Source organism: Panthera pardus, unplaced genomic scaffold (assembly GCF_024362965.1).
Source record: "Panthera pardus isolate Hobbes unplaced genomic scaffold, ASM2436296v1 HiC_scaffold_12, whole genome shotgun sequence".
NCBI classification, from domain to species: Eukaryota; Metazoa; Chordata; class Mammalia; order Carnivora; family Felidae; genus Panthera; species Panthera pardus.
Window position 1 is genome coordinate 46,752,045 of NW_026526677.1, and position 25,318 is coordinate 46,777,362.

General features: G+C 51.0%; 1 protein-coding gene across 15 annotated transcripts in view; it reads right to left on the reverse strand.

Annotated features, from left to right (window-relative positions):
* Positions 1 to 25,318, reverse strand: part of MICAL2 (microtubule associated monooxygenase, calponin and LIM domain containing 2) — a 223,961-nt gene that overhangs the window by 179,367 nt on the left and 19,276 nt on the right. For 14 of the 15 annotated variants that reach the window (XM_053899985.1, XM_053899983.1, XM_019456346.2 and 11 more), the window contains one exon: positions 18,127 to 18,194. The exons of the other annotated variant lie outside the window; for it this stretch is intronic. In XM_053899985.1, coding sequence (XP_053755960.1) covers positions 18,127 to 18,159 — 33 coding nt within the window. In that variant the 5' untranslated portion in view covers positions 18,160 to 18,194. Of the gene's footprint in view, positions 1 to 18,126; positions 18,195 to 25,318 lie in introns of those variants that run through there. 15 annotated transcript variants of the gene reach the window in all.

The window sequence follows — 25,318 nt, forward strand, 5'->3', positions numbered from 1 at the left end:
TCTGCAGAGCCCAGGTTCACAGGTGATCACATCTTCTCACCTGGCCCAAGGAGGCCTGGCTTTCCATCTTACAAGGACTTACAACAACCATCTAGAACCAAAAGGGGCATCCCCCAGAGTTGGGAAGAGACTGAAAGGGCCCCCTTGTCCTTGCCATGTCCTTCCAACCAGGGGTCCCAGCCTTGCCCTGCTCACCTTCCCAGATGGACATCACACTGCCTCCTGGGGCGGCCTCTTGCACCCTTGCCTCCTCTGACCAGGAGAACCTCAGTGGGATCAAGTCTTCTCAGTCATTCCCCGGGGAGATGGATCCTGTCTCTCCACAGGTTTCTTTCTGTTCCTTATTTTAACCCCAGAGATCACCCACAGGAAGTCAAAGCCCTTTCTTACATGCAGGCTAAACGCATACATGCAACTTTTCTTACACAGGCCATCTGAAGCCCTAATAGGAAAGGCCAATGGCAATGCATTCAAGAGACATACCGTGAAAGCCCAAACAAGTTCCCAGCCTGCCGCAAGGGTCTAGATAGTGCCCTCTGTCTACACTGCTCTGGGAGGGGAGCTCAGACTCTACCTTCTATGCTGCCCCCTCACTGAGAGCCCAAGGCCATGTGGCTCTTGCCCTTCCAGCCCCAGCCCTCTCCTCACTCTTTTCCAACAGTGAGTTTTCTCCATTGGTCTGGCTTCAAGTGACCTCACACACTCCCATGTCTTCACCTCCATCCACTTCCTCCTGCAATCTCAGAAGCAGATCCCAGGATGACCTCCCTCCCTGCTCCAGTGGGCCAGAGACCAGTGTGCTGTGTGCTGACCAGTCAGAATGCCAGGAAGAGACCTATGTGACCAGAGGCCCACGACAGGCCAGGCTTTTTCACCAGTATTATCCTAAGGAGTCCTCACAACAAGTCTGTGGGGTGGGGTGGTCCTTATTTTTCTTTCCTGTTTCTGCTCTGTAACAAGAGCCCTGGGGGCCAGGGGCCATTCCAGAACTCATCCATCTTAATTTTTTTATTTTTTAGTGTTTATTTATTTTTGAGAGACAGAGAGAGACAAGAGTGCAAGTGGGGGAGGGGCAGAGAGACAGAGAGAGAGGGAGACAGAGAATCCGAAGCAGGCTCCAGGCTCTGAGCGGTCAGCACAGAGCCCAACGTGAGGCTCAAACCACGAAACCATCATGACCTGAGCTGAATGAAGTCAGACACTCAACCGACTGAGCCACCCAGGTGCCCCCATCTTGATTTTCTATAAAGCAAGTGTAAGTCTGCCATATGTGCTTCCTATTGTGTGTGTATGTGTGTGTATATACATGCATGTGTGCATGAGTGTATATATACACAAGTGTATATATATATGTATGTGCATTGTGTATTCATGTATGCTTATATATGCATGTGTGTATATACCCACGTGTACATGTGCGTGTATAAGACACATGTATATATGTATATGCAGGTGTGTGTGTATATATATGTGCATTGTGTATGCATATACATGCATGCACGTATATGCCCGTGTGTATATGTTCATGTATAATACGCATGTGTGTATATCTACATGTGTACACACATACCTATTTTAAACATTTTTCAATAAGGATTTCCAGCCAGTGCTCCACATCTCTGCTTGAACCACGAAGCCTCTCTTCAAGGACCTTTCCAGAGAAGCAAAGCCTTTGAGTGGACAGAACTCTGGCCTGGGCATGAGGAGTCTGGGCCGGCCCCTGACACCAGCCTCATGAGGACACCAACAGCAGCGTGGCTCAGCTGCTGACAGTGCACCAGACCCTGTCCCAGATGCCTCCATCTGTGATCTCATTTGACCATCCTTGTTGGACAGAAGACAAGACAGACTACAGAGTAACCTCCCCAGTATCCCATAGGCAGTGACTAGGGATGCCGTGAAAGGAGCCCCACTCCATCTCACTTCAAAATCCACACTCTTAGTCACCCACTGGATAGGGGCCACATAGACAGAGCTAACACGACCAGCTTTTGCTGCAGCCACCGTATACAGGAAATGATCCAGTTCTAGAGCTTCTGAGGATCTCACAGGTGTCAACAACGGGATGTGGTTTCATCAGTTACGGTGCAACCAAATAATAAAGTATTCAGCAGTTCTTTAAAAATAGTATTCATGAAGACATTTAATCCATGGGGAAATGCTTGTGCCTTACTGCAGAGTGAGGAGAGCCGGATACAGTTTCAGGTACGCTATAGGATTCCGACCCCATAAGGCAATATCTATAGAAGAAGAAAAACAAGCTAAACATGAACATCATTGTGTGTGTGGGGGGGGGGGTGCACACATGGGGTGGGGGGAGATGGTCTTTCAGATTATTTTTATTTTTAGCTTCATACTTTTCTGCATTTCCCAAATTTTCTACCAAGAGCATGTACAACTTGTATAAACCCCTCCTATACACACATTCCAAGTCCAGGAGCCTCTTTCCCTGATCAGACCATTGGTCTTAGCCACAGGAGGTGGGCTTCTGGACTGTACCTTCCTTGGGCCAGCAAGTACCTGCAGGCCTCCACCACACCAGCAGTGTACTTTTCTTCCCGAAAACAAAGGGCCATCCTGCAAGAAGCACCAGGCTAACTTGGTGAATGTGTTTACATTCCAGCCAGCAAGGGACAGGGGTGGGACAAGGCCCCAAGGCTGTATTCCCCCCCCATGGCTCTGCTCTGCCCTCTGGATCTCAGGTCCTTGGGTCCAGCGTGGCAGGCCCCTTCCCAAGAAGCCATGCCTTTGAGCCCATCTCAGCCTGGCCTGCAGGATGCCTTGCCCGTGAACCCACAAGAAGGAAACCTGCATACCTGCTTATGGGCCAAGAGGTGACAAAATTACGTGGATCTCAACACACACACTGGGCTCATCTTAACAACAAAAACTGAACAGTCCATTCTACGTGTGCCCCAAATCATCTTGGTGACATACTGGGTGCCCAGGAAAACTGTCAACTCTCAATTTTGAGTTCCAGGAGGCCATCCTATTTCAGAACTGATAGTGGGGGTACTGAGAATAAGCAGATTCAGGGACAGAAAGCAGAACAGTGGATGAGAGGGCAGGGGGAAGAGAGGAATGCGGAGTTAGTGTTTAAGGGGTGCTGACTTTGAATTTGGCAAGATGAAAAAGTTCTGGAGGTGGATGGTGCGGATGTCTGCACAACCGTGTTAATGTATTCAGTGCTACTGAGCTCTACATTTAAAAATGGTTAAAATGGTAAGTTTTATGTCACATATATTTTCCCACAAAAGTAAAAATAAAAATAAAATGCACAAAACAAAACCACCATCACCACCTAACAGTAGGAGCTGTCCAAGGCCAGAGTATGGAATTTGTGACCTAATTAACGCTGAAGTCAATTTTCTAAAATACTTTTGAATTAAAATGTAATACGCAAAAGAAATCATTGGGCTAATGAAAGAATCTTGCTGTTTTTATTTGGCTCAGTGAAATCATTTTCACCTTTTTTTTTTTTTTTTTTGGTAGGTCATCTAGACTCTCATTCTTCCTTCCAAATTTTATTGGACTCCAGAAAGCCTATGGAAGCTCAGTCCTGACAAGTTGTAATTTTATCTCTTGTTCTGCTTCCCCCAGGCAACCACCACCAATACCCCTGCCCCCGTACGCTCAGCACCAGTAACATCTCCTTCAACACCCGGCTCCCTGGTCCTTGCTCCCTGAGCCCACCATGCATTGCCCAGAGAGAATGCTCCTGCATTCTGACCATCCCCAAGCAGTGAGGCCAGCAGACTGCAGTTCTGTGAAAGCAGGGAACATTCTTCCCAGCAGTGTACAGATTCCCTAAAAGCTCCCTGGCAACAGGTCCAGATCAGCTCAGATCAGGTGGACATGCCGTTGGGCTCGAATGAGTGGAAATAACGGCTGTGTCATGAGATGACACTCCTGTCCCTCAAAGTCAGGGCTGGGCATATTTTTCATTGGCTAACATCAACTTCAAGGACACTGGGTAAGAAGCCTTTTGAAGAATCCTGTTGTAAGACAAAAAAGCTTCCCCATTTCAAAAAACATTAGGTCCAATATATCATATAGCATCCTTGGTGTTCTTAAGCATGTGGATGTAAGCAAATCCTCGCCCTACCAACTCCTACTCTTCAAAGCCCCTTCCCTCCAGACATTTTAGCTCCCTAGCCCCAAATGGGTTGGCTCCCTCCCACTGCATCCTTACTTGCCTCAATTACAGCAAGTTCTTCTGTGAATTTTTTATTTCCCTATGCCCAGTTCCTAGCACAAGACCCTCTGTACATAGTATGTGCTAAATGAATGAATGAATATACAATCCTTGGGACCGTAAGAACTGTTGACATTAAATGAGCATCTATGAAGTCTTGGGCAAGGTGTTAAAAGCTTCCTATGTATTAAAGTTAATCACTGTAACAAACCCAGGCATTGTTAGACTCTCCATTATCTCCATTTTGTAAAGAATTAGGAAAGTTAGCAAGTTGCCCGAGGTCACATGGTCACAAGTCATGAACGTGTAACATGAAGCCCCATAGTCAGAGCTCAGAGCCCAAATCCTTAACCACTATACCCATACTGCTCCCACACAAAGTGAACACAGCCAAAGGTATACAAGTCTGCCCAGCACACCACAGCAGACAGGGTCTCTGGTCTAGGCCGGGGACTCCTTTTCTTCCATCAAACTCCAAAATGCTAAGATCTGGGTAATGAGATCTTGGTGCACTATCAGATGAGGACAGAGGCTAATCTGCCAATAAAAACTCAGCTGGGAGGTAATTTTCAGGCTTTGGTGGGTATGGCCGAGACAGGCTAGCTGACTGCCACACGCATTGCTCCTTCCTCCTGAGCCCTTCCTTGTAGCTGTGAACCCACGCAACCAGCTCTAGGTAATCGGACTATGAGCAGAAGTGATATATACAACTTCCGGGCATGCCCCATAAGAACCTCCCATGGTGACCGTCCACGTTCTTTTCACTTCTGCCAGAGCACAGCAGCTTTGGAAACCACAGGTGGGAGATGGCAAAGCCAGGAGAAGGAAAGAGCCAGATTCCCTGGGTGCCCTGGGAGGAAAGCCCTCTGTGACGAGGAACATTTGGCCTTCACATACATGAGAAATAAACTGCAAGTATATGAAGTCACTGAGAACTGAGGGTTTATCTGTTAGGTGGGAAACGTCCCCTTAAGTAATACAGGAGGTAAACCACAGTGTGGTAGGTACGTCAGATTTGGCCTGTGTCAGAAAGCTTTCTCTCCCAGTAAGAACGCTGGTCACGTGGGGCGCCTGGGTGGCTCGGTCAGCTAAGCGTCTGACTTTGGCTCAGGTCACGATCTCATGGTTCGTGGGTCCAAGCCCCGTGTCGGGCCCTGTGCTGACAGCTCAGAGCCTGGAGCCTGCTTCAGATTCTGTGTCCCTCTCTCTGTCTGCCCCACCCCTGCTAATGTTCTGTCTCTGTCTTTCAAAACTGAATAAATATTAAAAAAAAAAAAAAAAAAAGAATGTTGGTCACATGAATGAGCATCTCTCTCACTACCACCATCGTTGTGGTCAACTTCCAAAACAACCAGATCTGCCATTTTATATCTTACCTTCCACTAGGTCCTCAATATCCTAAAAAGGTTGCTTGACCCTCAGAATACGCCTGCCCACCTCTCTATTTAAGCACTCCCGTCCCATATATATATCCTGGGTTGAAAATCCACATCCTTTCTCTACGTGAGAATAATAGAGGAGAACAGGACAGATAAGATAGTCATTTCCTTGGTTTCAGTGCCTGCCCCCGTGTCCCCCGCCCTGAGTCCCTGGAAGCGATGTGCTATGGTGGAAACCGAATGGACTCTAGCTCACTGAGCACTCTACCGAACAAGTCATAAACAGAGCGTCTCTGTGAAACGTAAATGAGGTGCCTCATAGTGCGCTCTCACGGATGTGCTAAGTGTCATTTCCAGCACCTGCAGGGGAATGACTCCCACTACCTCAAAGCTCAAGGCAGCCCAAGCCAAACTAAGGTAGAAATTGGTGCATTTTCACACAAATGGAAAGGGTAGCTCATTCCCGTTCATCTAACTTAGGCTGGGATGGGAGAGCTAAACGTGTATTTTCCACTGAGCTGGTTTCTAGCACGCCCTTAAGGTCACTCCCCGTGGTGAACCTTTGTATCTGGATCTCATTACATCTCCTGACTTGCTGAAATTAGGTCTCAGGGACTTGGACTCCAGTAATTGGTCCGGAGGACAGAGGGGGATGCCGAGGAGGAGACGGAAGCCATAGCAAAGCGAACATGAAAAGGATTTCTCAACAACGCCTGTTCACTCCACACACAGCTCCCCAGCCAGGAGCCTGGGACGACCACAGAGCAGTCCCCGCCCTGAGAAGCTCACAGCCCAGCAGTGTCTCACGGAGCCTGTCTTCCAAAGGCCCCAGACCTTAAAGAGTTGTGCCAAGTTAATGTATTTGTCAACCGCCCCCCCACCCCAGGCAAAAAATTTGTTCTTCATTGCCTGACAAAAGTTGTGGGGTTTTTTGTTCTCGTGTGAATTTATCAACATGAAGTCAGTCTCAAAAATGTGCGCAAACTCCATCATAGTTAGGTCTATACTGCCTTCGCCTAAGAAAACAAAATGGCACTCTCCGTCCTTCCCACCCAGCCTGGCTTCCCCGGCCATGTCCACTCCCTCACCTCCACCTCCCCTTCCATCCACTGCAGTCTGCTTCCCACCCATGCACACAGTCCGGGCCTGGCCTCACACCCAAGGTTGCCACACCAACTCCACCATCCCATCTGGGACCCTACCTTGTTCACTGCCTCTCCCATTTTCAGTCTTTGCAGGCTCCTCTCTCTCTCAATGCCCCTGAGATTTTGCTGTGTCCCAAGATCTTAATCTTCACTCTCCTCTCGCCCTCAAGGACCTTAGACACTCCTATAGTTCAACCAATATCTATGTCCTTACGACCCAACAAGCTATCCCTCCATGGGATCTCCAGGTCCGTAAGCCAACTGCCAAATACCCACTTCCTCAATGACTCCCATACAGAGACCTCACGTGTGGTCAGTTGACCTCCCCTGTCACTCCCCTGCACCCCCAACCTCAGCGAACAGCACCATCTGCATCCAGACCCCCGAGTCACACTGTCAGAGTCCCCTCCTTGCCCCAGTCCCTCACCTCCTGAGCGGCCCATCACCCAGTCCTGCCTTAGCAGCCCCATCCACTACCACCCTCCTTCCTCTCTGCTCTCATCTGAGCCCTCAAAACCTCCTCAAGCTGTTCCTGCTTCCTGATCAACCCCCTCCAACCCATCGGCCTATTTCTCAAGCTGCCACCAAAGACACCTTTACATCAAAAACGCACATTTGCTCAGGATCTGTTCCTCTTTCATCCTTCAGCAGCAGCCCCCCACCCCCCCCCAACAATCTTCAGGGCCAAATCTGAACATCCTAGCAGAGCAAAACAGAAACCACCTTTGTGACTCACCTCTTGCCTGCCCTTGGCCTGCCCCCCAATGCTTCCCCTTCCCTGTACTCTTGGCTTACTGAGCCACCTGCAGTCCCTAGTAAGCCAGGCTCTTCCACAACTCCCTGCCTGTGCCTTAGCTTGTGCTGTGTCTCTAACATGCCCATGCACATTCTTTTTTATCTGGTGAAAACCTGGGGGGCTCTAGAGCTGAAATACCAAAGCTAGCACAGTACCAGGGGTCCCAGTTTGGACCCTGGAGTCAGGCAGACTTATTAGAAACACGACACACCATTTACTAGCTGTGTGTGCCTGGATGAGTTACCAAACCTCTTTGAACCTCAGTTTCCCCATCCATAAAATGGGGATAATAATAGTCTTGACCCCACTGGGCTACGTGAGGATGAAACACAATGATGCTTGGCTAGGCAGTGTTCTAGGCTGCACTGTTCTCCTTTGAAGTCTTGCTCGGGCCTCCACTCACCCCCTTCCCCACACCGTACCCTGTGGAGGTTCCGATGATCGTTTCACACATCCTATTGAGTGGATCCACTTACAGGTCTGCCTGCCTCAATGGACTGTGAGCTCTCGAGCCTGGGATTTGTGCCTCTAGCAATGGTAGGTGCCCAGTGACCACTGCTTGTGGGTAAAACCCAAGCAAGAGTGGCTACAAAACCCAGGCTATGTGGCGGCTCGAAGTGTGACTGCTCTATCTTACGGCCACCAGGATTACCGCAGGGGCCTCCCACCCAGCCTCTACTTCTCAGCCAGAACCGCCCCCACCCTGTTCCCAAAGCCCTCAGGGCTCCCTACACCCCTCTGTGTAAACCCCCTTGATGGGCTCACCAGGCCTCCGGTGCAGCCCCTATTTCCTTGTTAGGCTCGATTCCCAAAGGTATTAGCGCTGCCCTGTGGCTGCGTCAGACAGGTGGGCCCCTGAAGTGTTCCACATCCAGCCTCCACCCTCCTCCTCCCAGCCCTGCTCCAATCTTGCCCATCCTCTAGAGTGGGGGCATGCCCCACGATGCTAACTGAAGACTTACCGTGCCCTGTCTCCCAAAGGAACTGCACAGTCCAGTCAGGGGATCACATTTCAATAATAATTATGGGTAATGGCTGCCGTGACACTGAGCGGTGTGGACACACAGGATGGAGTGACGGGCGGCCTGAAGAAAACCTCAGAGAAGTGGCACCAGAGGCACAGAAGATTCCCGGCCCCTTACTGACCTTTCTTTCCTATGCATTCTTTTCCTCCTGGAGTCCACGCCAGAGGCCACCCAACCTGGCTCTACCATCGATTCACCAGGAAGGGTCTCCAAATACAGCTTCCTGGCCCCACTCCCAAACAGAATCTATGTAGCCTGATGGCCAAGGTGGGGGGGAGGGGAATGCTTTTGACTCCCCAGGGAGTTCTGTGGCCCAGCCAGGTCTGGGAATCACTACCCACATAGAGTTCTGCTCGTTCCATTCACTGAGAACCTGCTTTAGCTGGGGCATCGCCAGGCGCTTTGGAGAGCAGGTGGACAAGTTCTGCACCCCCAGCTTCTGAGAAACTGCTATCCGGGCAGGGGTGGGGGCAGGGGGAGACAAGCAGTCATAACACAGGGATCGTACACAGGGCAGAGACCAGACTATCTGGCACTTCATTTAGCCTTGAACCCCAACACATTTTTTGTGCATTAATCTTGTCTGGGTGACTCATGTATAAACTTCTTAAGGAAAAGGCCACTGTCCTTTGTCTGGTTCCCTGCATTTCCCAGAGTACCCAGCTCAGTTCTGGGTACACAACTGGCATTCAATCGGTGTCAAAGATTCAAACAATTCGACTTTTTATATTATGCCCCTATTTGACGAATTCAGCCATTAACGAGCCGTCTACTCATTTTTACCTTTGTCATTTCGGTGCCAGTGAGGTGCCCACTCCTGGTAGGTAGGCACTACACATTTGTTGAATAAATGAACCTCTAGCAGTCAACGATCTGTTTCAGGAGGGACAGAACAGCTTATGCTATAACACCTTTAGAGTTAGCTTTTGAAAGCCTCCCAAATTTTTTTCATTTGAATTATAGACCTTGAATTTCAGAATCAATTTCCTGATATGTAATTATACTGCTTTGTCGTTAATACTGTCATGAATGTTATTAGCAATGTAAATAACACCTCCCTGGACCTTGGCAGTCAGCCGGCCTCCGTGTGGCTATGCCCAGGGCAGGGGCACAGGACATGATTGCCCACTCCTCTCATTAAGCCTTCCACCCAGCTAGCAGACCAGCCAGCCACACCCCTGACCCCAGTCTCCACACAGGGACCTGTAAACTGCATTCAGCCTTTATAAGCAGGTGTGTGCACCTGCAGGGCTGGGTAAGCCCTGCCTGAGTCAGAAAAGCCCAATGGGCTGTTCAAAGCCTACGGACATGTCAACGCACTTGAGAAGCCAGGATCTGTGATTTCAGTGTGAAATCCCCTGTGCTGTAGACAAGACACACGACCAAACAGGGACACTCAGCAGGAGGTTCTTGGGAGGCCCCAGCACGGGACATTCCACCAAGCGGGAGTGGGCTGGGCAAGCTGGGGTGACCAGAAGAATGGACAGACTCTGCTTTCCTTGGGGCCAGCATTTCCAGTGGTAATGCTGTTGTCATTGTGGTTTGTTTGTTTATTTGTTCTACGTCCTAAAAACAAGACTTGGTCTTGAGTGGGGACACTTCTGGATGCGGCTTAAAGATCATCTGGCCCTCCCTCTAGGTTCAGTCTAGGGAGGGAAGATCTGTGATGCCCTTTGCACCAAGGACCAAAGGGGTTTTCCCTGGAGGGCATGCTCCTTCGTGGAAAGCACTTTGGCAGCCCAGTCTGAGAGCTGTTCCCTTCCTTTTCGCTTCTGCTGGAAAGCAGGAGGATTTATTTGCTGCCTACTTATTTGTCCATACCTTCCCCACAGACACTGATGACCATGTGCCAGGAAAATGAACACAGCTGCAAAGTTCTCAGATGTGACCTTGGAGGAGTGAATGGGCCAGAGGCAGAGCAAGAAAGCTCTGAGAAAGTTTCTCTCTACTCCAGCAGGACCCACCCAAGGGGGTTCTCTGTCCAAGTCAAATACACTGTTATCAGAGAGCAGTTTAGATGTCTGAGCAGAAAAGAGAGAGAGAGAGAGAGAGTTTGGTCCATTTCCTCATTTGTGCAGAGGAACTGAGGCCTCCTGGGAACTATTTTCCCAAAAGTTCTATAAAGCCAATGAAGTTTCCAGATAGTAAATACAGAAAGGTCTCTCTGATAAGACAGGGCAGAACAAGTCCCTAAAAGACACTAAACTGCTGAACTGACCTCTGAGATTTTTTTTTTTAATGTTTATTTATTTATTTTGAGAGAGAGAGAGAGAGGGAGAGAGAGAGAGAGAGAGAGAGAGAGAGAGAGAGAGAGAGAGAGAGAATGCACACATGCCAGCTGGGGAGGGGCAGAGAGAGGAGACGGAGAATCCCAAGCAGGCTCCACACTGTCAGCACAGAGCGTGATGCAGGGTTTGAACTCCCCAACCATGAGATCATGACCTGAGCCAAAATCAAGAGTCAGATGCTTAAGTGACTGAGCCACTCAGGTGCACCTGAGATTATTGGCTTGACAGGTTATTCCACACCACTGGCACATGACCACGAGGCTGGCAGAGAGAGCAATGTGGACCTGTGTGGAAGGGCACCATGGCTCTGAGGACACGGACGCCCAGCTCTCCCAGTGAACACACAAAGGCCATGGTCTGTGAGCTCAGAGATGCTGGGATTAGCGCTCCAGGACCAGAGACTACCCTGACCCCTGCCCCTCACTGCCCCACAGCCCAACAGACATCAGTGCAGGGAGAAGATCACGGGTGGGACCATGCTGCTGATTTTTCTGTGGAGGTTAGGGAGACAGTGTCCTACCATCCCAACATAAGAAAGCTGGGTTGGCTCAACAAAGATATTGGACTCCTCTCTGACAAACACATTCGCTAAAATAAGCAGCAGCTGTCTCAGAAAGGAATTTCTCTTTCTTCACACACAAAAAAAACACAAAACCCAGGAGCTACAGAAGAGACCGATGCAGGCATGAAGGCTTCGACTCCACATTGCTCTCCGGTTTTTCACATGAAGGACAAGTGAGGCTCAAAGCTCTGTTTCCAAAATGGATTTCCTGGGACAGACCTCCACAAGGATTCATCCATGGAGAGAGAGACCAGGGCTCCCACAGGACTCACTCTCTCTCTCTCTCTCTCTCTCTCTCTCTCTCTCTCTCTCTCTCTCTCTCTCCCCGTGACTCCTCGCACTCTAAAGAGCTGATATTTTTAAAGATTCTTGCTCTCTCTCATGGCAAATCATCTGCTTCCTGGATCCTTTTGCCTTGTAAATATCATCTTTAAAAACAGCAATATATTTTCATTGGTCTTTATTTTTAAGTAGCCTTCTCACTCCAGCCCCAGCTCCTGCAGAAAGATTGTGTGGCCCTGTCTGGAATGCAAAGCAGTCCCTGGAGAGACAGTCTGCGCATGAACTCACAAGGGTGTTTGTTATCAGCTTATTTGGCAAGAGGAATCTGAGACATTTTACACATGAACTGTCAGTGTGGCCGGTCCCACTCTGATGCCTTCGCCCTATCAATAAACACCTCCACTGGTGCGTGACACACAAGAGGTAAAAAATGGACACAGACAGTCTGAAAACAAGCCTCGTGCACGTGTCTACAGGGAAAGGTACTTCAGGTGCCTGGAGAATTCATATCTGGAGAATCTTCGCTGGTCCCTACTGAGGTTTCTTTCAACGACTCTTACAGAGTTAGCAAGTGTTTCACAAAAGCCCTTAACCTTCTGGTGCCAACCACGCCCCCTCCTCCCCCAGCTTATCTCTCAGTTAAATGTCCCACCCCTTCCACCCTCAGCGAAGAAGAAAACTCTTCTTTACTTGTGAGTCCTGCATCAAGCCCTTTCATACCACCACACATTTTCTTGGAAGCCTGCTTTCTTATCTACCTAGTAATCTCCTATTCATCCTTCAATTCCCAAGTCCCCCAGCTTGTGCTCAGTGCAGGTACTCTGTGTGAGGCTCTCTTCTCAGTGTTTCCAGAACACTTGATGTGTCTATGACAACAGTTAGAATGGCGGCTGTAACTTCGTATGCACCTGTCCTGCTGTCAGGCCAAGGCACAAGCTCCTGGGAATAAAGGGACTAGGGCTTACTCACCCCTGCATCCCCACAACCCAGCCCAGGACCCAGCATTCAGAAACCGCATAATAAACGTTGGTCGCCCCAATCAACGCCCGGCCCATTTAGCCCCAGCCCTCCCCTCTCGGTGCTAACAGAGAGGCCACTTGAGATGTGGAACGAGAACAGGTGGCGGGGTCAGCCTCTGAGCCCTGGCCCCTGTGAGTTCAGTAGCCTGTGTCTGCCTCAGTTTCCTTCTCAGTACAACAAGTATGGCCACCTCTCAGAGGGCTGCCGAGGGGAACAGACAAGGTAACACACACAACTTTGTGCCCACTCGTGTCATGGAGCTCAGGAGGAAACGTGAAAACAAGTGGGGTCCTACTTTAAAAAAGTGAATGGCTTCCGTGCCGGTTCATGGGCCATTAACATGGTGACAAGGTGGCCAGCCTGCCACCCAAAGTGGCCTCTCTCAGAGTAAGAGACAGGGCAGGCTGCACACTCAATCCACACCCTTAGCTTCAGAATCTCAGGACGAGGCCTGCTTAGCAACAAAGGTGATTTGCATCTGAGTGGCAAACCCACAAGAGGCCACTCCTGCCGAGGCTGGCAGATCCGAGCCTTCGTTTCCGGTCTTAAATTAACCTTTCACCCCAAGACACGCCATAAAACAGAATAATGCTGGCTCAACAGTGGTAAGTCACTAAGTACAAGCCAAACAGCCCGCACATGAGAAGAAGCCTCCACCTCCCCGAGCGGTTGCACCCAGGTTTTATTAGGCCCCCAATAAACAATGAGGTGGCAGCAGTGGGGCCCTGCTCACACCTTAGACAATCAAGCGCAGGGTCAAAGAGAGAAGTGGAAAGTGTGGTGGCTGGAACCATGTGAGGAGGCAGCAGGGCGCTGGGGGGAAAGCCACTTCATATGATGTTGTTTTTTTAAATGTTTATTTATTTTGGAGAGAGAGGAACAGGGAGCAAGCAGGGGAGGGGCAGAGAGGGAGACACAGAATCCGAAGCAGGCTCCAGGCTCTCAGCTGTTAGCACAGAGCCCGACGCGGGGCTCGAACCCACCAACCGTGAGATGGTGACCTGAGCCAGTCTGACGCTTAACTGACTGAGCCACCCAGGTGCCCCTCATATGATGTTTTTGATACCCAAAGTTGGGAATTGGGAGACCTGGCCTTCATCTCCATTCTCCCACTAGCTTGCTTTCTGGGTCTTGGTAAGTTCTCTCTCTGGGCCTCAATTTCTTTACCCATACAACAGAAGAATTCGATTCCATGTTCTATAGGTTCTTCCCAGCTTTAACACACTAAGATCACAAATCCTAGAGGCAACCCCACCTTTCTCAGCCCTTCCCCTTTCTGTGCTAGTTATCCATCTGAGACATCTCTTAGCTCCCACTGAGCAGGCTTCTACCAACACTAGAACTTTACTGCTCCAGAGTGTCTGGTCAGTCCTGAGCACAGAGCCTGGCTGGCCGAGAAGAGGAGACGCTTGAGGCCATATTCTTAAGGACTCATCTGCTCTCTCTGGTCAAACAACTCAACTCCAGGTAACTTGTGGCATTCAGAGCTTGGCTATCCCAACAACCCCTGGTCATCTGGGCTGGCTTCTTTCCACTCAAAGATTTTTCTCACTCCCTTCTAATACCACCTGCACCTCCTGGGTTCCCGACTCTCTATCAAAACATTAGACTTTCCCCAAGGTGCTTGGCAAGAGACTAGGGCAGCAATAGGCAGTTCTTATCTGTACTCTGGTATGTCCCAGGGTGGGGTAGGGGAGAGGCTACGAAGACCAGGAGAAAAGTGTCTACAGAAGCAATCTCCAGCCACATTAGGAGGAGGTGACCTGGAGAAGGTGACAGAGCTAATCACAAGGACAGAGAGAGCACTGAAAAATCACAGAATTCCAGGAAGCTCCTTAAGATGCTACCCAACCCTCGATGCCTCCCTTATCTCCTTAATAACTCTGGGGACAGGTGAAGTTCTGAGTGGCCCAACGCCATGCAGCTAAGCTGTGGACAATCAATACTAGAATGTGGGTCTTGGCCTCAGCCCACTCTTTTTTCCACTCTACTCCGTCGACCTCAAGACCTAGTTAGGGTACTCTAATGAGGCCAGTTGGATCCCCTACAGACTCTAAGAAACATGACCCAAGTGCCACTTAGGGGAAGAGCAGGCCCAGAAGATATTTTGATAACTGTCTCCCTGACCCCCCATGCATTCCTTCCCAAGCTGACACGGTTTAATTGTTCTTTCTCCAGCCCTTGCCACAAAATCTTGAGGAGCTTAGAGGTCAGTGAGAAGGGAGGGGTGAGCCCTCCTGTCTTACAGAAACCTGAATATCTAAGATGATCACAAGGTTCCCTCTTCCTCGGTCTAAAGGAGGTCAGTGGGGAAAAGTGGCAGATGGAATTAACCCACTGGAAACCTGGCCTGATTAGGTCAAGAACAGTCATTGTGAGCAATTAGATGGATCATCTGAATGTTTATTACAACGCTAGGATCTGCCTCTGCCAAGGACCTTTCAAAGAACCGTGTTGGACAGCTCACCTCAACGTCAGGAGGAGGAAGCTCAGAGTAAAAGATTCAAGGAATTAATTATTCAGTGTGCATGACCCAGTTCCTGGAGGTGAGGCTGAGTGAGAAGAGAACTCACCAGCTCCTTATCATGGCAAGAAATGCAAATACTTCACCGGGTAGTGTTCCCTTTGCTGCCCAAGAGGATCCGTTTATGGTGGAGAGTGCCTCCCGCCTGCCTCCCCAAAAGAGCCAAAGTTCATTCATTCAACAAACAGTTACTGGGCTCCTCTGAAGTCCTATGCCCTCCAAGGATTTACATATGGCTGGAGCTTAGCAGCTTCGAAAGATCATGGAATTTATAAACAGGAGGCCCGGGCAGTGTCCCAGCTCAGACCTTAGGTGGCTATACTACCCTGGGCAAGGTAGAAAATTAAGTTAACTTTCTCATCTGCAAAATGGGAATGAATCCTCCTGCCTTATTATGAACGTGAAATTGATCTTTTTAAAATGGAAAGTCCAAGTAAACCTGAGGTGTAAACAATAATGAGAGAAGCCGCATGCTTTTCCTGCCCTAGAGAAGCTTCTGACCTGGCCATATTTGGAAAATAACCCGAGGTACCTCTGTGGCAAAACTCACATTTCCTGTAATTTGGGCAAAGGTTATGTTTCAATCTGCCAAGCAGAGATGGAGCCTGTGGTCAGTCCCAGTCTCCGGTCGGTATGCCCCAGAAGGTGCAAGAAGGGGCAGAGTATAAACAGAGGACTCAGGACCTGCCTGGCCCTGTATCTGGCCTGGGTAAATGAAAGACCCAGGAAAGCCCTATGACTGAGAGCGGGGGAAAGGCCACCTGGAAGTGTGGTCAGTCAGAAACAAAACTTCATCTGGGCACAACAGGAATGAGTTGGCATACACATCCCTCCCCATATACATTTCAGACAACGATGGAACTCACTGCCCATTGCCCGACCCTTCTCTGGGGACACATTCTATATTCTGTTTCTCTAGGAAAGAGGCAGAATTCTCAGGCCACAGCAGATGGTCTTATCAGGACCTCTTTGCCAGGACACTAAGAATCAGAACTCCTGCAGTAGCTTTTCCCAGGTCCAGCCAACCCCTTCCTGGTCTGTTGTTTAGGATGTCACCTCCCATAGCTCCTCAGTGCCCCCCAGGCCAGCCTCTAAATGCCCAGACCTGGCTGCCTGCTGCCCCTCCCCCACCCTGCTCCAGCCTTGGGTTGGGCAATGATGCTCTCTGATCCCCTCCTCCCCCTCCACCAGGACCCACCCCAGTCTCACACCTCCAGGGAAGCCCCTAGAGGCAGGGCCAGTTCTATTCTTCCCTATGTTCCCTCTAACTCAGGGCATTCTAGAAGTCCTTCACCATCCTGGTACTGCAGAATGATAGTCCCAAAATGTTCTCTGGTGTCTACATAAGGAAGGGAGGCCGAGGAGGAAGGGGGAGGAGAGGAAAGATGCCAGACTGGAAGTCCAGGGCCCACGTTCCAATTCTCCATTTGGCACCAGTTAGGTAGGTAACTTTGAGAAAGTATCTTCAGGCCAGGCTTCAGTGTCCCTATCTGGTAATAAGGTGTTTGTGCTAAATAAGCTCTTGGGTTCTCTCTAATTATAAAATTCAGTATTACAGAAACCAGACTAGCCTGGCCATAGGAGACAAGCGTCCTGGTTCTTATGTGCTGCAGCCAGGGCGGGAGCAAGTTAGCTGACTGCCCAGACCTCTGTCTCCAGGTCTATAAAATACGTGAGGCTGATTGGACCACTCCTCCCAGGGAGTGAGGTTCCCACCAGACACTGCGGTCGAGCTTCATGAACCACAAAGCCCTGAAGAAATCTTGGGGTTTGAATTCCTTGAGTCAACAAACAGCTGCCGACGCCCTGCCACGTGCCCAATACTGGGCCTCCAGGATGGCACTGCCTGGCTCGGACAGGAAGGTTGGAGGATGGGTTGTTGCTCTCAAGGCTCCCACAGCTAGGGAGTGAGACAAACAAGTGAGCAAACCTTAACTTGGCCGGTCATGCACCTGCAGTCTGAACAAAGCACTATGGGAGTGGAGAGGAGGAGGAGGCGCCAACTTTGCCTGGAGAAGGGAGGGAAGCTTCTAGAAGGAATGGCATGTCCCAGATGTGGACGCCTATTCCAGGAGTTGTGGGACTGAAGTCAGGGCAAAGGAGAGAGGCAGAAAATGAGGCTGAGGTCTAGCACGAGGGGGCCTTGAAGGCCACCGGGACAGTGATGTTCAGATTGTCTTCTGGGAGGTTCTGGCAGCGCATAGAGACAGAGCAGGGGAACAGAGCAGAGCTGGGGAGAGCAGTGGGGGCTCCCAAGACAGTTCCTGAAGGTGACTATGCCAATCAGTCATTTTGATTCCTGCCCACACCAAGCCTCCCAGGCCCCCAAGCCTGCCTCCGTAGACTTGCCAAATCTACAGAAAGAGGTAAACAGGTCTGTTCTCCTAAGAAGGGAAGCCAAGCAGAGGAAGATGCCGCAATCACATTTTCAAATCTTGGACAAGTGGTGGAGTGCTGTTCAGTCACTCCCTGCAGGAGCTGCCCAGCCAGATTCTTGCCTTGGCACACATCTGGGCCAGCAGGAGACGGAAACGCCATCAGAACTGGGACTGGAGTCGGGACATCTGAGCTGCTGCTCTGACTAAGGGGAGAAGGGGCAGAGTGTCCCCCTGACCAAAGACCACTGACTTAGGTCCCAGCCACATCTCAGTCTCAAGCCCCGCCTCCCTCCCTCCTCTGACAGCATGGAGGGCTGTGCAATGGTGGGGTGGTTGTCGGTTGTGGGGCAAAGACAGAGACAGGGCGGGAGGGGGGGCGGGGTGTGGGAACGGAGGCCTTCACCAGCCACTGCTTCTCCAAACCGGATCACAATTCACTTGGGTTTAAAGAAAGAGTGCAGGTGCCCTTACACCTTTCTGAAGCCTGACGCCAGCTCCCCAAGGTCAACCCGATGGTAGAAAAGAGACTTACTTGATCCTTAGGCATCGCAGTGACTAAAGTCATCTTGCAGGAAGAGCCACGCACAGGTTGCCATGTTCCTTTAAAAACAAGAGCCCGGCAATGAATGTCAGTTACATTATCTTACATTACAGCCTCATATCTTCTCCCTGCTAAGAGGTCCCCCAGGTTGTGTACTTTGCCCTGTAGTAACACTACCCAACTAGAGGAAATGCACAGAGGATTTCTCTCTGTGCTCCAAGTTTTGCATATGAATAAAGGAATTGCAAGGTGGTTAAACAAATTCCATTGTGTCCACTGTCTGGGCACCCTAAGGGTTTAATCACATCTCTACCTGAAGACTTGCAGAGAAAGTAAGATGGTAAAGATTACTTTAGTAGAAACAGAAAGTGCCAGAATTTCTAAGCTGAAGACACGCTGAAAGTAAGTCAAGCTGGTGTAAAAACTTGGTAATAAGTCACCAGCGCGAAATCTGTCACATTTCCCAAGGTGGAAAGGATCCAAAACACTACATAAACTAGGAAGTTATAAAAGTGGACCATCTGATCATGGCTGAGTTTCCTAAACAATTATCTTGGCTTCCGATGACCACCCAAATGGTTTGGTCACATCCTACCGCTTCTGCAGAAAATACCTCTACACCTGTTTGGAAATGGAGCCCAGGGTTAGAAAACATTTCTAAGGATTTACTTTGACTACTCCAAATTCCTGAGAGGTAGCCTCAAAAGTTAAGATGAGAAGTTTGAGATGTGCCAGAGGCAACACACATACTCCAGAGACAGAGGCACACTTCACTCAACAGGGGTGTGGACCTCCTTGCCCCCATAATCACACATGTGTTCTCTCTATGCACAATGAACTGTGTTAAGCACCTGGGACTTGAGCTCACTTTCGGGAATTTTCAGACTATGAACAGGAAAGTAGCTACTATGTACTGAGCACTGGCCATGCATTGAACGCACACTGTTCGACTAGACGTGGTCCGTCTCCGTAGCTCCTCACATACAGGAAGACAGGTCTGGAGAGCAGAAAGCCCCTGCCACGGCTCTGTGGCATTTAAGACCTCACATACAGGAAGACAGGTCTGGAGAGCAGAAAGCCCCTGCCACGGCTCTGTGGCATTTAAGACCAGGGCAGGCTGACCCTCTGCTCGTGGTCTTTCCCACCACACCGAGGTGGGAGGGGTCCTAGGACAGCCGTGGTGAGCTCCCAGGGCAGCCACTTGGGCAGAGGCTACAACCATGCCCATCGTGATCATCGTTATCAAGCCACACCTCTCGGGCCGTCTGGAACATGGCGGCTGGCAAACAGGCCAGCCTGCCTCACCCACATTCTATCAGCCTGAGCTGTAGGCTCAGAGAGGCCGGAGGGCTCCCCTTATCTGCCACCTGCTTCTCAAGGGAAGCACACTGGACTGTCCACACAGTGGGATGCAGGTGGGCATTTCTGGACCAGTCTGTGAGGGTCAGATTCCCACACAGGCCTGGGCACATTGCGATCCAGCCAACCCAAGGACGAACTCAAACCCTCTGTCTGACCAACAGTTAAACACACTTCGAACTCCCCTTAAATCCACTAAACCAGAAGGTCCTAGGGCCAAGCACCTCCCTTCCCCTCAAGGGGCCTCAGTTTCCTCATCTGTAGAATGAGAAACTGGACCTAATTGGTGACTCCTCACCAAAGACCCTTTAGCTGCCCCCCTCTATGGGCCCTGACTTTTAGAGCCACCTACAAAGCTAGTCGGTTATTAAAAGACGAATCTAAAGGATTAATCCGTGCCCGGGCATTGTGATGGGTAGTTAGCACGTGCTATCTCAGACAATCCTCCCAGCCACCGTGTGAGGCAGGAAGTACAGTCACATCACAGAGGGCAAAACTGAGGCATGGCACAGGCAAGAGCCTTACCTGGGGACGCGATCAGCACTGGCCACAGCAGCCTGGGACTCCCAGGGGAGCTGGCCTGATGCCATGCCCATGTGTGCTCCCTGACACAAGCGTCCCTTTGTAACAGAACGAGGGAACGACGTCTCCTCTGACACCTGCCACCTCACCAGTCCCAAGCAGAGGCACGAAGTCTCCAGGCCCTTGCGGACCTGACTTGGGTGGTGCAGCAAAGATGTCCTGCCGTATTCGAGTAGCCTCATGATCTCAAGGGACATGAGCGTACCTCAGGGGACCTTTCCCTCTGCTCTAGCTCCATTGCATCAGGGTCTTCACTGGGGGACCCCAAGCACTTGGGACCACCAGACACTCCATCAATACTTGTCAAATGAAGGAATGAAGAAATCCAGAGGTCAGAGGCATGTAAGGCTTGTCCAAGAACCCCTTGGGGTAAGTTAGTGTGAGATGCACCAAGACTGGCTGGCCCAGAACCACCAAGGTGGCCCCTCAGCGGTGTGCCAAAGTCTCCATACCCCAGCCCCAGCCCCACCCCCACCCCCTGGACAAAGGATGAAGGCTCAGATGTTGACCCAGGTCCGCTCTCCATCACAGTCACCGGAGCAAGAGAAGCACCTGAATGCCAAGGCTGCCCAGGGAAGTGGTCCAGGAGCTCAGATCCTGGAACCAGGCAAGCCTGGGCTCCTACCCCAGCTCTGCCACTTTCAAGGAGTCTGATGGTCGTGGACAAGTCACATAATTTCTGTGAGCCTCAGTTTCCTATCTAAAAATGGGACTCCTGTTGGTACCCACTCCGCAGGGTGGTTGTGAAGAACAAGTGAGGTATTGCTGTTAACAATGTGGCCCAGGTGTGTAGTTCAAAGTGCTTGGAGGTGACGTCTATGCATTGTATCATCTGGGTTAGAGCGGGTGGTTAGGAGTACATCTGGAGTCCTCTGCTCGGGTGCAATGCCAGCTCTCCCTACTAGCTCATCATGGCACCTTGGGCAGATTGCTTAACCTCTTTGTGCCTTAGCTCCCTAGCATAGAAAGTGGGATTGATTGCAACGATTAAATGAGTTTACGTAGGTAAAGACCTTAGAAGAATGTCTGGCACAAAGTAAGCACTCAAGAAAAGTTAGCATTATTCTTAATTACTAATATTACAAGCATCCTTCTCCCTTTGTTCCAATACAGATTCCACCCCACCTCCCACTCCCCAGCCACAGAGATTGGCATGGGACTCAAGACAGGTTCATCAGAGAACCTTTTTACTCCTTGGCCACAATCTTGAGTACAAAGGGTGTGTACCTGCTCCAAGTTGGGCCAGATTCTAATCTGAAAAACCTGGGAAAGGCCCGGTCCTCAGAATGCGTGGAAGTGTGTGCAGGGTCAGCTGGGAGCTGCCTGCAGCCATGGACTGCTGAGCAGGGATGCTGGAGGTCACCTGCTCTCTCCCTAGGGCTGGATTCTGCAGCATTTCCTTTGGGTCTTTAAATCTCCACTAGAACCTTCCAAGGCATCCCATTTTTGCTTAAGCTCATTCAAGTTGGACTCCTGTCACTTGAAACCAAGAGTCTCAACTAACAATAGCACTCAGCAACTGGCCGCTTTATCATCGCTAAATCCCACCCAGGAAGTAAAGCCAGCTGCACACTCTCAGGGAGCCCCAGGCAGCCAAGGAAAAGCAAACATGTGCAGCAAGGTGTCTCTGCAAACTGAGGTCAAAGGAGGCCTCTGCAAGCCCCTGGACCGATGCCTTTCCTGGCAGAGGAAGATGCCAGAACCAAACATGTGAACAGCCCAGTCCTGGCATTCGTGGATGGGAACCCAGTCTCAGACGTGGGTCCTCCTCGCCATGAGCATTTTCATGGGCTTCACTGTGGTTCAGGGGAAAATACAACACCCGGCAGTTGCTTGAAACAACTCTTCGGAGGAGGAAGGAAGGGGAGTAAGAGAAGGGAAACCACACTGAGTCCTTCAACATGTGGCTCTTTCCCTGGTGCAATCGCCTTGAACTTTCAGCACAGTCCTAGGAGCTGGATGCTCATCTGACCCACTTTCCAGTTGGGGAAACGGAGACGCAGAAAGCTGGATGTCTAACTCAGCAAGGTCACAGTGTTCATGCCTGATGCCTGGTCCGCCCGCCATGCCGCCACCTCAGCACGCTCTGGTCCTGAGCCTGAGACCTCCCCACACAGGCCCCTCTGCTGCCTCTCACCCCTGTGCTAAGACCACCCAAGCAAGATGGTCCTGGGCCGCTGCCCCCTCATCTACCACCCGCCCTCCACCCCTGCCCAGAGACAGCTTCCCAGAGGAAGGGGCTGCCATAAGGTACTGACAGGACAGGTAGCATCGTGGATATCCGGAGTGAGTCCCTGGGCACGTTTCCTTCTCTGCACATTAGTTATTTTCATCTCCAAGAGCCGCAGTGCGATGCTATGGAGACAGCATGTCTCCGGGGGTTTTAGCCAGGCCACACCTGTTAGATCCCGGGGAGAGTTCTGTGGGTTCTGGGGTTTTGTTTTTGTTTTTTTCTCAGTCACCATTCCCAAGAGATGCTGGCTTACCAGGTGCAGCTACAGGTGCAGTCCTGTGCTAAACCCCGTCCCGTTGTCTCACCGCCTTCTGGGCCATCACCAAAGACAGTCTCCTGTACCCCAGGCCTCCTAACAGCAGCCTCTCGATTCCCTCCAGGAAAGGAAGCTCTATCTCCACATGCGGTTTCAAGAGTTTTAGAGAAACAGAAAACAACAACAACAAAAACCAAAACCCCGGCCTGGGAGCAAAAACAAAGAACAAAAACACACTGATCGCCTCCCCGTCTCCTGCAGCCGTTAGCCGTGGGGTGAACACGCACACCAGCACGCGAGGTCCCCGGAGCCCGACACCGAAGTCGGCACAGGCAATAAAAGGAAACAACCAGCGGAGTGAGGACTATGGAGACACAAACGCCAGCTGGTACAGACGGAGACTCAGACGGAGACTCAGACGGAGACTCAGACGGAGACTCAGACGGAGACTCAGACGGAGACTCAGACGGAGACTCAGCCGGAGAAGGTAGCTTCCAACATGTCGCCCTGACTACAGTAAGGTGGAGCAGAGTGGCCTTGGCCAGGTGAGGGCTGCACCTGTGGGCGTGGGGGAGCTTGGCTAAGCCATTCCCAAGAGGCCTCTCCCACTGACCCTCACAGGCACACATTTCACAACGCCACATGCTGCCTGGAGCCCATCTGCCAGCTAATGGCCATTCTTTTTGTTTTCTAGCTGCCCCAAGTCACAGGGGATTATCCAGGCAGGTATTTCCCTTACTTCTCTTTTTCTTTTCAAAGCTTTGCCGTATAAATAGCTCTGCTATTTAAAAATAAATAAATCAGAAGGAACCGGCTGATTTTCCCTCAGGGCATGATTTGGTTTCACGCACTGGGCTAGGTGCAGGCTACACAGCTCTGCTTGGTGTTAGAGGGGCAGGCAGTACACTGGAGGGTTCTGCTGGGTCAGCTACAAATCTGAAAGGGGCTGGAATGCTCGAGAGGGTCCCATTTCCCCCCTCCCCCCACTCCCACCCCAACCTGGTTCTCTTTAAACCAGCCAGGAAAACAACCATTCAATCAACATTTGCTGAGTGCCCTGGCAGAGGCTGTGAAGAACACCCAAAAGTGAGGGAAACGGGGCTGGACGTGGGAAGCAGAGACAGTAGAAAGAACACTGTGGCCCCCCCCAATGCCAGCCTCAGTGCCCATGTGTCCTGAGACGCTGGACGACTCATTTCAGCACGTAGGTTCATTTGTCCCCCTTTCTGGGTTGAGATCTACCTTTTAAAGTCAGGGTATGGATTAAACAAAACAATACATGGCAAAGACTGTTAAAGGCTGCCACGTGAGAGCCATTTACTGCAAGCCAAGAGCTGCATGCTAAGTACTTTGCACGGATTATTTCAGCAGAACCTTACAACTTCCCTGTGACGTGGGGACCACATCCTCAAGCTCAGAAGAGGAAACTGAGACTCCAAAATCAGAGCACCTGCCCCAAGTCACCCAGCTAGAACATACACCCAGGCCGGTCAGACTCCGAAGTCCTGGCCTCGCTGTGCTGCCTGCTGTCTAGTAGGTGCTCAGAACACATTACATGACATGTAAATGCGGAGCTCAGCTCGGGGCTGCTGGCTCTCCACCCGGGAGGCGCATGGAGAAAGGAAGGGGAGTTTTGGCTGAGAGAGTTTAGAAAGCCTTTCTGGAATAGGCAGGGCTGATCCAGGCCTTAGGAGATGGAGACGCAGACCAGAAAAACCGAAGCAAGGAGCCGGAGGCGCAGATGACCAGGCAGGTGGGCAGCGCGTAGCAGCAGAGACTGACCAGGCTGGAGGAAGAAAGGAAGGGGGACTGGCCTGAGGGAGGGATGGGCCACCGGAGCCATGGTCTTAGGAGTCATTCCACCTACAATCTTTCTCACCCACACCCCAGAGACACTCCTGTGTCTGCTCCTTTGGTCATATGACAATCCTGGAGGGAACCAGGGATCCCAACCGTAAAGGCCCAATAACCCCTCTGTCCCCACAGCAGACCTGGCACCCAATTCGACGAGCAGGTGATCTGCCAGCTCCCTGCCCGCGCTGCCCTGCCAACCGGCCAGGCCCAAACTCTAGCCTCAGCTCTGGGACGCCAGGAATCTGAATGCAGCCTCGTGCACGGAAGTATCCCCACTGCCACCCAACATTCAAGGCTCCCAGGAGGGAGAAGAGGTGAAAAGGGAGTTGTAGGACTTGAGCTCCTCACAGGGCTGGGTCCCTGGTTCACTGACTCTGTATTCCCCACATCGGCTGGGACATTATAGGTACTTCTCAATAACTGCTTATTAGGCTAAACTGAACAGAAGATTCTTCCACTTAAGCAATAGCTCTGGAGTTTCGTAGGTCTGGATTACAGTCTGTCCTGGAGCCCTGGGCTTCGTCCCACCTTGCTGGAAGGATCATCTGCCTGTCTGCCTCCCAGAAAGGAAGTGCCGCTGCCACTGCCCCCAGCATCTCTCCTGTGACACCCCCGGGAGGCTCCCCTGCACCCTGAACACGGTTCTGGGCCCTGCAGCTAGCCCCACTCCTCCTCCTGGGAGAAGCACAGGTGCCAGCCTCCTCCGCCTCCAGCTGCAGGTTCCTCCAAGGACTGTCTGTGCTCTAGGCATGGCTCCAAACGCTACAAGCTACAACGCCCTCCCCACTGTCTCTGTTCCCCGCAAGCCCAGAGCCCCAGCTGAGCCTCAGACCCACGGGGAAGGGAAATGGGAGTGGGGGGGATTTAAGCAACTCCGATCGCTGGCTCAGCTCAGGCCC